Here is a 15,642-nt window from a genome sequence, read left to right on the forward strand (position 1 = left end):
TATATATAATTAGAGTCAACCACGTCTAGTTAAATTCCTGATCCACTCCAGTTGGTGGCGGTAATGCACCATTTCGCTGTTTGCCAACCGCCATAGAACGTGACGAAGAAGAAACGTCATTTCCGGGATGCGGTGCTATCGGTAACTGAATAAACCGTTGCTTTCGCATTTGATCACGCTGCCATATACAGCTATTTTTCGAGGGATTTAATAGAGTGTCTGATAGGGGACAATCATTTCCATATGTATAAAGTGTTAACCTGAGTCTATCGTTCGCCGCTTCCGTCACTAACATGAAGAAAAGGAGCTCAGAGAAAAAACGCCATGTGGTTGCCTGGGTCAACAAAGCTGAGTGGGATCAGGTTCTAGAGTATCTTTACTCCAAGGATCCCGCCTTACAGAGGTTTGCACTGCAGAGGATATCAGCTTGGAAATGCAGGTATGCCAGCAGCTGTCCCGTGGCAGTGGACTGCACAGCGGACCTGGTGAGGTGCCAGGTGCTCGACCGGTCAGGACAGCTGGACGGAGGTGATCTGGTCCTGCTCTATGGAGCGGCTCTGGTGAGGTTTGTCAACCTGATCACTGAGCGACAGCAGGGGAGAGTAGCCCGACCACTGAGGCGGCTGGCTGGGAACTTGAACATCCCAGAGTGGATTGTAGACCTGAGGCATGATTTCACTCACAGGAAGCTCCCTACCTTGAAATGGTGTAGAAAGGGATGTAAGGTGGTTCTGGAGTGGCTCCAGCACGAGTACTGGTCCAGGCAGTTGGGAGGAGGGCCTAATGAGGATTGGGAATCACAGTCAGATGGAGAAGATGAGGAGATTGACCTAAAACGCCAAGATGATGAGCTCATTGCAAGGCAAAAAGAAATGGAAGCCTACAAGAATGCTCGGGGACTTCTGATTTCTTTTGAAAAAGAGCAGTTCCAGGCTTTCGGCGGACTTCCTGAAGACAGAGAGAAGAGCTTGTGGCCAGCCCCCTTTGCAGAAATGAGCTGGTTACTTGGGGAGATCAAGCAATTTGCTTTGGAGTCAAGTGATTTGCTGATGGATGTGTTGTTGGAGGATGGATTTCTGGTTCCTACTGTTGAGCAACTAGAAATATTAGGCTGTGAAACCTATGCTAGCGCCAGTCCCAGTCCCACTGAACCCAGACTCCCTCAAACTTTCCTGCGTTTTTGGTTGCCCCTCCTGAAGATGCTCAACTCACCAGCCTTTGTTCACCTGCTCCTGGAGAAGCTCTTTGTTGAACTCAAGCTGCTCACCAAAGACCAGAATAGTCACAGGGCTTTCTACCTTTCTGCTTGGATTTCAGAAGTCATGCTCTGTAACAGCAACAAATTTGAATACCATTTTGAAACAAAGGGACAGAGGAAGGCCAGAATGAAGGACAGGATTTTTGTAAACCGCATCCAGCTGCGGTGGCAGCAGCTGCTCTCGGCATGCCTGGATGCTCCTTGTATCAGCACGCCTCACTTGCTCCAGTTAATCCTGGATGATATGGAGCATCCTCTCCCTCTGGAAACCAGACAGAGGCTGCTTCAGCTCTGCTCCATCTACACACAGACCACACACTCAGAATTTGATCCCTCTCCAGAGCAGAAACAACAGCCCATATACACACTGGAGAGTCTGCATGAGAAGCTGCAGCATTCACGGCACCACAGCCATCCTTGGCGTTCCAGGGCTGAGTCAGAGAGGAGCGAGTCTTCCCAGGAGTACAAGGGGGCAGATGTTCAGGCGGAAAAGGCAAAGTTGCTCAGAGGGTCTCCATGGCAGCTGTGTGCTGATAAAGTTTTGTGGAAGAACTATCCTCTTGGTAAAGTCCCTGGACAGTCAGATGACCCATCATCCCTCATGGTAGAAAACTACTCAACAATGACTGTCTTTGACCAGCCAGTGGAGATGGAGAGCAACACAACATACAGCGTCCCAGGAGTCTCTGCTCCAGTGAGAACAGCTGATGGCCTTCTTTGGAACCACAGTGATGTTAACAAGCTGAAATCTGGACTACAACTTTTTTGAGTCATGTTGTAATACTGGAAATAAAGGCCTTTAGGTACTGGCACATTGTTTAGTTTTTTGCTCTCTTAACATATGGACAAAAGAAACAAATTGTTTGATACTGAATATGATACTCAACAATTTGTTGTGGGATGATAAATATGTAAAGCAGTTCATTAACTGATCAGTCAGTCAACTCAAAATCACTTTTCTGAGTCATTTATAAGGCAAGAATGCCACTGGTTCCAGCTCCTCCAATGTAAGGATTTATTCCTTTTCTCTGTTATATAATTTATAATTGCATCCAATTACTCTTTTTATTGAAATTTAATGCTAATTTTCTCAATTAATAGTAAAAAATTCCCATTATAATTTCCCAGAACCCAAGGTGACATCTTCAGTTAAAGTTTCAAACATTTTATAGACAAAAACATTAATCAGTTAATAAAAAATTCAACACATTGTTATTGAAAATAACTGTTATTTGCAGCCCTGATGTAAAGCATTTATAAAAGCATTCATGTTGTATGCAGTGTCTACAACATTTTCAATACGTGGCTAAGACAAAAGTGGAACTAGTGCAGACATTTAACATCATATGAAACATATACTGCACATAGTAAAGCAAGAATGTGAGATAAAATTGGGATATGGTTAATTCGCTGTTATTGTGTACAGTGAGATTTTTTTTCTCTTACACCTGCCATGCCAAGGTAACTTTCTCTGTTTTTGGTCCCTACAAAGGGTTTTTGTGTAGATACATTTAATTTGAAAGCCCTTGAAACGGGATATTGTTGTAAGCACGAGGTGATTTACAAAATACATCTTCTTTTGCGCACTTGTGTTCAATAAAAACTTTTCTCTACTGAAGTAATATGATTGTGTTCTTTTTACAGTGTAGGATTGATGGAGCTGAGTTGCAGCATGCCGGTTTGGAAAGGGTGTCTCAGAATGGCTAATTGCAGCATGAGCAGGCATACTGTTAGTACCTCCGTTCAGACTGAGAGCAGCACTGCATTCAAAAAACAAGTGTCTGCTTATGTACCCTGTGGTATAATAGTTCTTTTAAATAGTAAAAAAGAACACACTAAAAATGTTACCTGTCCATTAATACCTGTATATCACTTTAATGGGTGACATAGCAGCATTAGGACAAAGCGGTAAAGTACAAGTATAAATGATGAAATACAGACATAAAGCACAATTTAAGAGACTTCTTATATTTACATGGTGACCTAAAAAATGTAAACACCCTTATAAAATGTAATACATTACAACACAATAATGATATAAGAACTACTGCTTTTATTAATCTTTTAATTTGTAATTTCTTTTCAGTCTGTCACAGAGGTGTTTATTTACCTCTGGTCATTTCTTAGGTATGAGGTTGTATGACTGCGCAACATTGAAATTGAGTTCTTGTCCACAGAACAAAGCTCAGTAGGACTTTTATTTTGAAGAACTTCTCCGGAAGTGACAACAGGTCGACGTCAGTCTCGGTTTTATAACCGCGTTACTGTCATTTTATATTCAAGCTTTGAGCGTTTGAGAACGTGCCAGCAACCGTTTCATCGAGGGATTCAAATCGCGAAGCTTATTGTTATATTAATTTCCATATATCAAGGTAAGTTGTTCGTCGAAGAAGTGCCGTTAAAACCTCCTGCGTCATACACGAGCTCTGCGAACGTTGACGCTTCATGGCTTTAGTGAACTTCAGCTGGTGTAGCTAATCAAAATTGAGCGGGGACCTGTCGGTAACGTTATTGCACATGTTGACTTTTTGTTTTAATGCAGCAGAAAATCCTGTCGAACGACTTAATATACGCTCATATTATCCACATTCAACTAACGTTGGCTGGGCGCGAGAGATATGTGCTGCTAGCACAATCAAGGCCTTGTCAGCAAGCTAACGCTAATGTTTAATGTTACAAATAACGGCTGTCATTCTTTGTCGATTGGTCCAATAAACTGCAAAGTATAATAACAGAAAACACGAATAATGAGAAGTATTTATTGTTTGGGTAATTGTAGCGCATCTGTTGCTAATTATCGTATAGTATCAGTGCGAATGCTATTAGGCCTAGCTTAAGCAACAAGGCAGTTACGTTGGTAATACGTTTGGCCAACACACACCTTAGATACTTTTGTGCCTGTTAGAAAATGGAGGATGTCTACAGCAAACTATGTTAAGTAGATGACTTAGTCTGAGTGTCATTTCGTTTTATTTAGTTACTTTGAGCAATTGGATAAAATCAGTCTTGAATAATTAAATGGCTATAAGCTATAATTTAACAGGGCTTGATTGTGAAAATGTTAGTGCTGATAACATCACAAGCATTTAGTCCATTAAATGTCAAGAATGACTAATTGATCACAACTAACCAGAGTCACAGATTTGTTTAAAGTCTAAAGTGAAATGCGTAGCTTCTTGCTGAGTTTGTTTATTAACAACATGGTGAGAAGCACTAAAGGGTTTTTAGTTAACAGCCTGTATTGTCCTACACTGACTAGCAAAATTGTTCATTTTCATGATATATGTATTAGTTAATATCTACAGGGTTACACACTAACAGTATATGTTCCCTGTCTCTGCAGGTGAGAAATTATAGGATATCTTCTGGACAGCGTGCTTGCGGTCCCACTGTCAAGCCAGAATGATAACCAGAAGAAGAGGCCGTACTATCAACAACACAATGTCCCTAGAAGTTGAAGTGGTGGATGCGGTGGAAACTGTAGAGGATCTGCCAAGTTCTTCTGTGGGGCTCCCAGCTGACAGCATTGACACTGGTGGAATAGAGCTAGATGATCTGTTTGGAAATGAAGACTTAAAATGGACACTTGAGAGAGACTCACTACTCTTCGATATGGAGTTGGATGAGCTTGGTGTATACTGTGCCAAGGATCAAGATTCTGGGATTGAAGCTTCAACAGGCTCATCTCCAGAGAGAATGTCATCTGATTTGAAGATCAAGAACAGACAAAACCAGTCGAGCCATGTGATCAACAAAAATGCAATTGCTGCCAGATTGAACCGTCTCAAGAAGAAGGAATATGTCAACAGCTTGGAGAAGAAGGTTGGCATCCTGTCAACAGAAAACAACATGCTTAAACAGGAAAATTCTCAGCTGACCAAGAGAGTGGAAGAACTGGAAGATGAAACCAGGTACCTAAGAGCTGTGCTGGCCAATGAGAGCATGTTAGGCCAGCTCTTGTCCAGGCTGAGCGGTGTGAATGGGATGAAATTATCTTCCTCGCTTTTCCAGGGGCCCGATTCAAACGACCACGACTATGCCTTACCCAGGAAGCGTGTGAAAGTGGAGGAGAAAGAGACATCTGGTGGCGTGTGTCTGCATGTGGACAAGAACCATGTCTCAGTGGAGTTCTGCACTAAGTGTGCAGAGAGCGCAAGCACATCGCTCACAATGTAGGGTCAAGTACTTATCTCTGTTTTCAGATATTGAGACTGACTCAGTGTACTGAACTTCTTGAAGGTGGATGAACACTGTTGAGTTTAAGATTACCTAAGAACTGCTGAATGTGCATGTGTTTTTGTGTGATGATGGATTGAGTACACGTTACTGCTAAACCTTGTTGACAGTTTCTTCTAGGTAATGGTTGATCCACCATGCGGGATGAGTGGCTTTCTGAACACCTTTACCTGCTTGACTCCATGGTAAGGATCAGACAAGAAAAGACTTTTTTTTTTTTTTTGTTGATTTTCCAAAGCGATCAGCAGCAACCTTAGTACTTCTGTTGTTAGACAGTTCTTGTTCCCAGCTAGTGGATGTTGAGTCTCTCTATTATTTCTTTTGTTAATGGTTTGTTATAGGAATTGATTTTTATTTTAGTTAACATGTAACTAAGAGTTAAATCAAAGTATCCTGAATGTTAAGATGAAGGTGAAGGTCCACAAAGAGAGATTTTGAATCAGCTGTATAATTGGAACAAAATAATCCATGGAAAAAGATAAGTATGTTTATACTTCATTTTGGTCAGAACAGATCTCTTTGTGAACCTGCACCATTGTACAAAAGAATATTTTCATTTAGCGCCACCTATTTTTCTTTATGCTAAAGTGGAATCTGCTGGTGGAAGGCGAAGAGGCTGGACAAGCTGCTGGCAACGTGGCCTGGTATTTTTTTAAAGGTAGTATTGGTAACAAATGGTATATGTGACATTTTACCAAAACTCTACAACATCTGTAGCTGTAGTTATGGTCAGTATAGCTCTTGCAGCATTTTTTGGGGGGTTAACTACAGCTACTCCATTACTTGGAGCAATGCTACCAGAAGATTAAGTCTCAGAATTATGTCTAGTATATATTTACATGTACTCAGTGAATACATCCTAAATGATCTGCTTTAAGTGATGGAATTTTCCATTTTGATCAAGTGGAACAAACTGTAAATGTACATATAACTTGGAATACTATACTTTGTTTGAAGTAAATGACCTTGAGAAATGTTGGACAAAATAAATCATATTTTCATTAAGTTTTGAGTTATAAATATCTACTGTGTCATGTTCTGTACTGTTGATATTAATGCATCTCTTTTTCTCTTTCTAAACAGCAAAGCTCTCTGCCGATAAACGTCTTACTTTTCCTGATCATTTGGGTCAAGTCTGGTAAAGGTTGTCAAAACAAATGACCAAGACCTCATTTGATGGAAGTAAAAAATCCACAGTATGAGGGGGGCCTACTGAGATTAATCATACTGCCTATGTTTTAGCCCATTAACTTCAAATCAATTACATTATACACAACACATTCCCACTACCCTACAGCAAGGGATAGCTGCTCCCCACTGCTGTGGTCCTGCCTGGTAGCAGGGCTTCCCACAGCTAGCCTGTGATGGTCTCACCCTCACCCCCATTTTTTTTGGTTTGCAACTGTGTTGCTGTGTCAGTAAAGAGAGAGAAAGCTCAGGCTGCATCCACACTACTACATTTTAGTTTTAAAATGCATTTCTTTTGCTATTATGCCTGGTATCCATATTACTCCAGTTTTCAAGCACCTAAATCAGAGACTTTTCAAAACACTGTTTTTAATTGGAAAACTCCAGGGTTGCATTGTAGTCTGGACAAGCACCTGCAGAGAACTTTTGGAAACGATGATGGTCCCTCCCTGTCTGGGTCTTGTCAGTCATGACTGACAGTGGTGAATCCAGCAATGATAACAAATTACTAGCGTTACTGACCTTGTTTTTGCTAGCTGCTGTTGTGCAGTTCTCATTTTATCACTACAAGTGTCGTTGCTGGTCCTCGTTTGTAATATTTTCTGCAACTGACCAACTGCAGAGTATACAATCAACTTCCTGTTTACACCAGCTTGCACTTGCCTGGTGTATGTGAATAGTCATTTGCAGGTGTGTTAGTATGGAGGGAGATTATTTTTGATTTGTCTGTGTGGAGATCATTGTCATTGTAACACACCATTTTAAAAGTAAAATATAGTTGTGTGGATGTAGTGTAGATTTCTAAAGGTTCAGCATCACTTCTGTCTTCTGTTCAGACTTCACAGGTATCAGCCTTACAGGAACAGCCACAGTAAGCTGTCAGATGAGCTTCACTCTGCTTTGCGGCGCAGCATAAACATGCAGTCAGCATAGCTCAGCTGCTTGTGGCCATTCACATAAAGGCAAGATGGGGTGTCTTAGTGTGACTGACCACCCCACCATGGAAAGACCCTGAAACTGCACAGACCTACATCTTGTTTTAAATAGGCAGCCAGTGTAGTGAATATCGGCTCTTTTTTGTTGTTAAATTTAAAAGCATAATTTGGGGAAAAGTACTCATTTGCTTTCTTGTTAAAAGTTAGATGGTAAAATGAATAACCTGTCTCATGTTAATATTTAGAAGATGAAGCCACAGACAGCAGCCTGTCAGCTGAGCTTAGTATGAAGACTTGGCCTGATCCTCCAAAGGAAAAAAAGACCACGCACACACCTTGTGACTGACAACCAGTGGAGTAGTTACTGCAACCACCTGAAAAATATTGCTGCACATAAACCCTGTAACGCTGTAAGCTGTCCTTTTACACTAGGTCTTGTAAAGGTGATATAAGTGAGTCAGTGTTTAGAGGTGATGGTAGGCTGATTTAATTTGACAAGGATGAAGTTAGTCTGTCAAACTTTCCCTGTTTTCAGTCTTTATGCTAAGCTAAGGGCTGCTGACTACTCATACAGGTATGAGTGTTGTCAGTGTTCTGTCGGCAAGAAGCAAATGAGTGTATTTCACAAAACCACTGAAGAGCAACCTCACATGGGCTCATGTATTAAGTAGTGCAATATGGAGTTTATCATTTCACTGAGTGTTGGTATTCATTTCATTTTGATGGAGACTTTAAAAGGCAGTTTTTCAGAGATCTATGTAAACATGTCAAAAAGTGAAATATTTAGTGATAAATCAGTTTTGTTTAAAAAGAAATAGCCTGATTTTAATCTTGGATATCCTTCTCTGCACTTGCAGCTTCACAAACCCAGTGTTTATTTTTTCTGTTTTTCTGGGTTTCATTTTTTCTTCCCCTGACAAAGATGAAGGCAGTGCTATTCGCTGGCTGACTCATGTCTCTGAGATTACCTGGAACATAACAACCCCCTTGACTTTTCAAAGCAGTCTGATTTCATCTAAACACCATGATGAAGCAGCTGTGTTTATAAGCTGAGCATGCTGTTCATTGTTGCTGCGTATTTAAATTAAAAAGGTTTCACCTTTGCGAGTTGATTTTTTTATACAGCAAAAGATTACTTGTTGCTAGAAAAAAACTTGTGGTCAATTGACAGCCACACTGTAATAGGTGTTTGACTTGAAGTACATGGGCTAAGACCTCTTAATAACAGTATGATTGGAAAATGGAGACTCATTTGTATGTTATTCCATAACTGAATAAATAGTGAACTGCTGAGTAGCTATTGAGCTTACATTACTGACAATTAACATGAAACCTGCTTTCCATCACAGATGCTGAGTCAGTATTCATCCTGTTCTGGATGTTTATTTTCATGGATGGTTTAATAGTTTTGTTGTGTGCAGCAGATTAGTCTTTAGTGTAAATTTAGCCTCATCTGGGATCAGAACTTGCAGCAAAAATTTGGAAATAAATACTGGATTTCAGCATTGAAGTGCAGGAGTCAACTGATCTTCACAATAAGCCCAGGTAGAGCTCTGTCTCATTTCCAAGTGTTAAAGGCTTTGGGACAAGCTTAAAAAACAAAAACAAAAAAAACTTATATAACCAACAGTGTACAGGTCTAATTACAAAATACATCTTGGACATTAAAAGATGTTCCTGTTCACAGTTACTGAGCTGCTGTTATATGTGATCATATGAACAACAATGAACCAAAACATGAGCAATCAAAGATGAATGAATTATGTGAGCTGCTCCCCACCCCGGTCAGCAGTGGTGAATACCTGCTGACAGTGATCTGGGGAACCATGAACCAGCACATTATCACTGCATGAATGATGAAGGTCCTCCCTTCTGGTCAAAATGATAGAACACCCCCTTTGCCACAAGTTGTTGAAAATTTAAATGAAGATTGTGAGAGGAACATGTCACAACACAGAACATCGCACCCCACTGGGCTCTGGCCTGCTCAGCGTCCACTCTGGTCACAGTGGTCTGGATCAGCAGTTGCTGGAATCTGATTAAGTAGTTTGAAAGACTTTAGGTTGGGTTAATAAGTAGATGCACACCACCAGACATTTTGACATGTCACAGTGGGAAAAGTGCAGATTTAAACAAGAAAATGAATGATGGCTGAATTCCATTTAGCTGCTACAGTTTCAGGGTACTGGTATGGTTCATGCTGCCTCACTCACATTTTTATGGCTCACTAGGATGCAGATATAATGGAGCCATTGTTTTTGTCCAACTATGACAAGTCCAAGTCAGATTGTAGACTGGGAAACCGTGCATACCTGGACTTAAGTCACATTGGTAATGACTGTAGGATTTAGATAACTGATTGAAGTCTCCACAGTTCCAGCAGAGACGCCACCTCCTGGAAGATATCTGAGTGAAAGTGCCAAAGGTCATCTCATCAAAGATCCAATTAGACAGGAAAATAACTGATATGTCAGGTTTATCCAGCCACCAACTGATTTATTGACCAGAACAAATGTAAACGTCTATAATTGTGTTGCTGTCCACCTACCTGATCAACACAGTCTGTTTAAGGATGATTGGAGACAGGAAAATGTGAACATGTCTTCCTATTTGTCACGTGTGTTTGGAAATGAGCTCATACATGTTTTCATATAACCTGGTTGTCACAGTGTAAGATTTTTTAACAGCAAATGTCTCGACTTGTCCTGTGAGGGAAAGCTGCACCAGTGGAACTAATTACATCGATGACACATCTAGTTCAAATAAACTTTGTGTGAGTGACAGGTTTTTCTTTTAGATCTAAAGAAAAACTGATTTGTCACTATTTCTATGTTCTAAAAAAAATCCAATTCTTTTTACATTTATTTTATCCCATAGTTTCTTATTGAATTTCACATCCACACAAAATATATTATATAGAAATTATATAGGTGGGTGGAACAATCCCCCAGAGGCATTATACCCCAAACTACTAAAGGTGTCTCACTCTAGATAGTTTTATGCATTTTTATAAATACTGGAAAGACCTATTAAATTTTCTTTTCTTCAAAACATCCAATTAGAGACCATCCTGTCAACATGTCCACGCAGTACTTGAGGGTCAGACCACACCATTTTGATCTGAGGTGCACAGCTGTAGAGTTTTGTGACTAATGCACTAACAAAAATCTATTCACAGAAGGACAGACATATAAACACCTGCCAAAGTTCTCAAAACCCACAACTGTACTTCCTGCCACAGTGTGTCCAGAAACACATTTTTCAACGATCACACACACACACACACACACACACACACACACACAATCATACAAACTCAAGATCAAAACAATACTAACAACACTGTCGTGGCTGGTAAATGTTTTGTTGAGATATTTTACTTGTTCCAAAGTGGTGGACCGGCAGACTGACATTGACATCAATGGAACCATACTACTGTCCAAAAACATGATCCTTCGTTAACATGAACACACACAATGGCGGGTACGGGCAACATGCACAGCCGTCTTGTCGAGGGGAGGCAGGGCGCTCACCAAAAAAAAAGAAAAAAAGAAAATAAATTGTCAAGCCCGGATACTTCCGTGCACACCTGAGGTAACGCGTAGACAAAGTAGAAAGCTAGTGTGAACTATTCAGTTTATGAAAATGTTTGTGTTGCTCAGCAACAGTCCAGTTCCAGCCCAGTTCCAGAACTATTTTTTATAAAATAAACAAACAAATCATAATCTGTTGTTGCTTATTTATGTAATATGGCGCTAGTAGAAATGTTGTGTAAAAGCAATATCACAATCTAGTTCGTGATGTCCTGAATATCTGCACAGCTGTGATTCGGTCAGCGGCTGGTTGCCGAAGACAATCGTGCTGACAGTAAAACATTTTTCCCTCTAGAGTGATATTGCTTAATTATATCCATTCCAACTTGCCCTCCAAGAGGCTACGTCTTCAGGACAACCGATGTAAGCATGCTAGCATTTGATTGACTGAAAGGGTGGGGGCTATCTGAAGGCTCACGTCATGTCAGATGTCAAAGTGGTACCTAAAGTCACCAAAAAAATGTCAACTGATGTTATTTAACCATGTAAGCTAGCGTTAACTAGCAAGCTAACCCTGGCATCTGTCTTCTGTAGATTGGTAGTTAGGTTGCTAACAGGAGTAAACATAAAATGGTGCATATATCAAAAAGCTTAATATCTGCCGAAAAATCCAATGAAAATAAATGTCACCATGTGTTTTTTGATGTTTTTATGCCTTACAATAAGATGATTTAGCAGCTGTCAGACTCCACAACTCCTGCTCTTCCTGACTATGTGCAAACTTGCACTTTTTCATGTACATATCGTGTGTATTGTGTATATTGTATTTATTAGTGTATATTTGGTATATTTTTGTTGTATATTTCCATAGATGTTTATTCTATAGATGTTTATTTTCTGCTGTGGTAAATGAATTTCCCAGTTGTGGGATAAATAAAGTTAATCTAATCTAATCTAATCTAATCTAATTTATTTATGGGGCATCACAGTGGTGTCATGGTTAGAATGGTTTCCTCAGTGAGACGATTCAGGGTTCAAACCCCGGGCTGTGGTGTTTTATTCCTTACTATACTATGACGTTTTTTGAAAATTTTATAACATACTATACTCTGACGTTTTTTGACAATTTTATGACATACTATGCGATGAAGTTTTTTGACAATTTTATGACATACTATGCGATGACGTTTTTGACAATTTTATGTGATGCTAGACTATGACGTTTTAATTCATACTATACTATGACGTTTTTTGACAATTTTATGCCTTACTATACTTTGACGTTTTTTTTGACTGTTTCATGCCATACAATACTATGACTTTTTTCAAAAATTTTATGCCATACTATACTATGAAATTTTTTGACAGTTTTATGCCATACTACACAATGATGTTTTTATGCCTTTCTATACTGTGGTGTTTTATTCCCTACTATACTATGACGTTTTTCGAAGATTTTATGCCATACTAGACTATGACATTTTAATCCTTACTATACTATGATGTTTTTTGACGATTTGTGTCATACTATGCTATGACATTTTTTGATAATTTTATGACATACTGATGACGTTTTTTGACAATTTTATGCCATACCATAATATGACGTTTTTTGAAAATTTTATGCCATACTATACTTTGACGCTTTCAGACAACTTCATGCCATACTATAAAATGACATTTTATGCCTTACTACACTATGACGTTTTTTGAAGTTTTTGTGCCATACTATCCTATGAATTGTTTATACATAACACACAATACCTTGGCAGTAAGTAGTGTTAGTAGTGCAGTGATTACAGCCGTCGCCTTTCAATGAGAAGATTGTGGGTTCAAGCTCGTCTGGGGCCATTCTGTTTAGTGTTTGAATGTTCAATTTGTCCCTGCATGGGTTGTCTTGGGGCAATCTGGCTTACTCTCACAGTCCTTAAACATGCAAATTAGATTTATTGCTGACTTTAATACCATACTATATTTTGACGCTTTCAGACAATTTCATGCCATACTATACTATGACGTTTAATGCCTCTCTACACTATGATGTTTTTTGACAATTTAATACCTCTCTACACTATGATGTTTTTTGACAATTTTGTGCCATACTATACTATGAAATTTTTTGCTAATTTTATGACATACTATACTATGATGTTTTTTGACATTTTATGCCATCCTATAGTGTGACGTTTAATGCCTCTCTACACTATGATGTTTTTTGACAATTTAATACCTCTCTACACTATGATGTTTTTTGAAAATTTTATGCCATACTATACTATGATGTTTTTTGACGTTTTATGTCATACTATACTATTATGTTTTTTTGACAATTTTATGCCATACTATAGTATGACGTTTTTTGACGTTTTATGTCATACTAGACTATGACATTTTTTGCTAATTTTATGACATACTATACGATGATGTTTTTTGACATTTTATGCCATACTATACTATGACTTTTTTTTGACAATTTCATGCTTTATTATACTGTGGTGTTTTAAGCCTTAATATATTACGATGTTTTTTGACAATTTCAGGCTTTATTATACTGTGGTGTTTTATGCTATACTATACTATGAAGTTTTTTCGAAAATTTTATGCCATACTATACTATGATGTTTTTTGACATTTTATGTCATACTATACTATGACATTTTTCGATAATTTTATGACATAGTATGCAATGACGTTTTTTGACATTTTATGCCATACCATACAATGACGTTTTTTTTGAAAATTTTACGCTTTACTATACTGTGGTATTTTATGCCTTAATATACTATGACGTTTTGTGACGTTTTATGCCATCCCATACGATGACGTTTTTTTGACAATTTCATGCTTTATTATACTGTGGTGTTTTATGCTATACTATACTATTAAGTTTTTTCGAAAATGTTATGCTTCATTATACTGTGGTGTTTTATACTATACTATACTATGACGTTTTTTCGAAAATTTTATGCCATACTATACTATGACATTTTTTGATAATTTGATGACATACTATACAATAACGTTTTTTTTTGACAATTTTATGTCATACTATACTATGACATTTTTTGATAATTTTATGACATAGTATGCAATGACGTTTTTTGACAATTTTATGCAGGACTATACTATGACGTTTTTTCAAAAATTTTATGCCATACTATACTATGACATTTTTTGATAATTTGATGACATACTATACAATAACTTTTTTTTGAAAATTTTACGCTTTGCTATACTGTGGTGTTTTATGCCTTAATATACTATGACGTTTTGTTACGTTTTATGCCATCCCATACAATGACATTTTTTGACATAGTATGCAATGACTATGCTTTATTATACTGTGGTGTTTTATGCTATACTATACTATGAAGTTTTTTTGAAAATTTTATGCCATACTATACTATGACGTTTTTTGACATTTTTATGCCATACTATACTATGACGTTTTTTTTGACAATTTCATGCTTTATTATACTGTGGTGTTTTATGCCTTAATATATTGCGATGTTTTTTGACAATTTCATGCTTTATTATACTGTGGTGTTTTATGCTATACTATACTATGACGTTTTTTCAAAAATCTTATGCCATACTATACTATGACATTTTTTGAAAATTTGATGACATACTATACAATGACGTTTTTTGACAATTTTATGCCATACTATACTATGATGTTTTTCGATGCCATACTATACAATGACGTTTCTTGACAATTTTATGCCATACTATACTATGACATTTTTTGATAATTTTATGACATATTATACTATGATGTTTTTTTGTCAATTTTATGCCTTGATATACTGTGAGGTTTTTTGAAAATTTTATGCCATACTATACTATGCCGTTTTTTGACATTTTATGCCATCCTATAGTGTGACGTTTTTGACAATTTTATTACATACTATGCGATGGCAGTTTTTTGACAATTTTTTGCCGTACTAGAGTATGATTTTGTAATTCATGCGATTACATTTTTTGACAATTTTTATGCCATACTAGACTATGATGATTTAATCCATACTATACTATGGCATTTTTTTACAATTTTATGACATATTATACTTTGAAGTTTTTTGACAATTTTATGACATACTATACTTTGAAGTTTTTTGAAAATTTTATGCCATATTATACTATGATGTTTTTTGACAATTTTATTACATACTATGCAATGACGTTTTTTGACGATTTGTCATACTTTACTATGACATTTTTTGATAATTTTATGACATGCTATGGAATTACGTTTTGTTGACAATTTTATGCCATACTAAACTATGACGTTTTAATCCATACTATACTATGATATTTTTTGATAATTTTATGACTTACTATGCAATGATGTTTTTCTTCAAAATTTTATGCCTTACTACACCATGACGTTTTTTGACGTTTTATGCCTCACTATACTATGAATTGTTTATATTTGACACACAATGCTTTGCTTGTAAAGAGTAGTAGTAGTACAGTGGTTACAGCTGTT

General features: G+C 37.6%; 2 protein-coding genes across 3 annotated transcripts; both read left to right on the forward strand.

Annotated features, from left to right (window-relative positions):
- The first annotated feature begins 113 nt into the window (after positions 1–113).
- las1l (LAS1 like ribosome biogenesis factor) lies at positions 114–2,876 on the forward strand. Its single transcript, XM_023405995.2, has one exon. The coding sequence runs from the start codon at positions 294–296 to the stop codon at positions 2,025–2,027; it is 1,734 nt and encodes a 577-aa protein (XP_023261763.1). The 5' UTR covers positions 114–293; the 3' UTR covers positions 2,028–2,876.
- Positions 2,877–3,469: 593 nt separating this feature from the next.
- On the forward strand, positions 3,470–8,720 carry crebzf (CREB/ATF bZIP transcription factor). Of its 2 annotated transcripts, XM_023405998.2 has the most exons (4): positions 3,470–3,630; positions 4,602–5,430; positions 5,605–5,679; positions 6,083–8,720. In XM_023405998.2, exons 2-3 carry the CDS (start codon positions 4,661–4,663, stop codon positions 5,612–5,614), a joined length of 780 nt encoding a protein of 259 aa, XP_023261766.1. In that variant the 5' UTR covers positions 3,470–3,630; positions 4,602–4,660; the 3' UTR covers positions 5,615–5,679; positions 6,083–8,720. The 2 variants fall into 2 exon arrangements, with proteins under 2 accessions (XP_023261766.1, XP_087030045.1); XM_087173919.1 differs by having other exon boundaries at positions 4,602–5,679.
- The last annotated feature ends 6,922 nt before the right edge of the window (positions 8,721–15,642 follow it).

The sequence above is a fragment of the Seriola lalandi genome, unplaced genomic scaffold (assembly GCF_002814215.2).
Source record: "Seriola lalandi dorsalis isolate HSWRI2012SDOR001 ecotype SW California unplaced genomic scaffold, Sedor1 jcf7180002054292, whole genome shotgun sequence".
Taxonomy (NCBI): domain Eukaryota; kingdom Metazoa; phylum Chordata; class Actinopteri; order Carangiformes; family Carangidae; genus Seriola; species Seriola lalandi.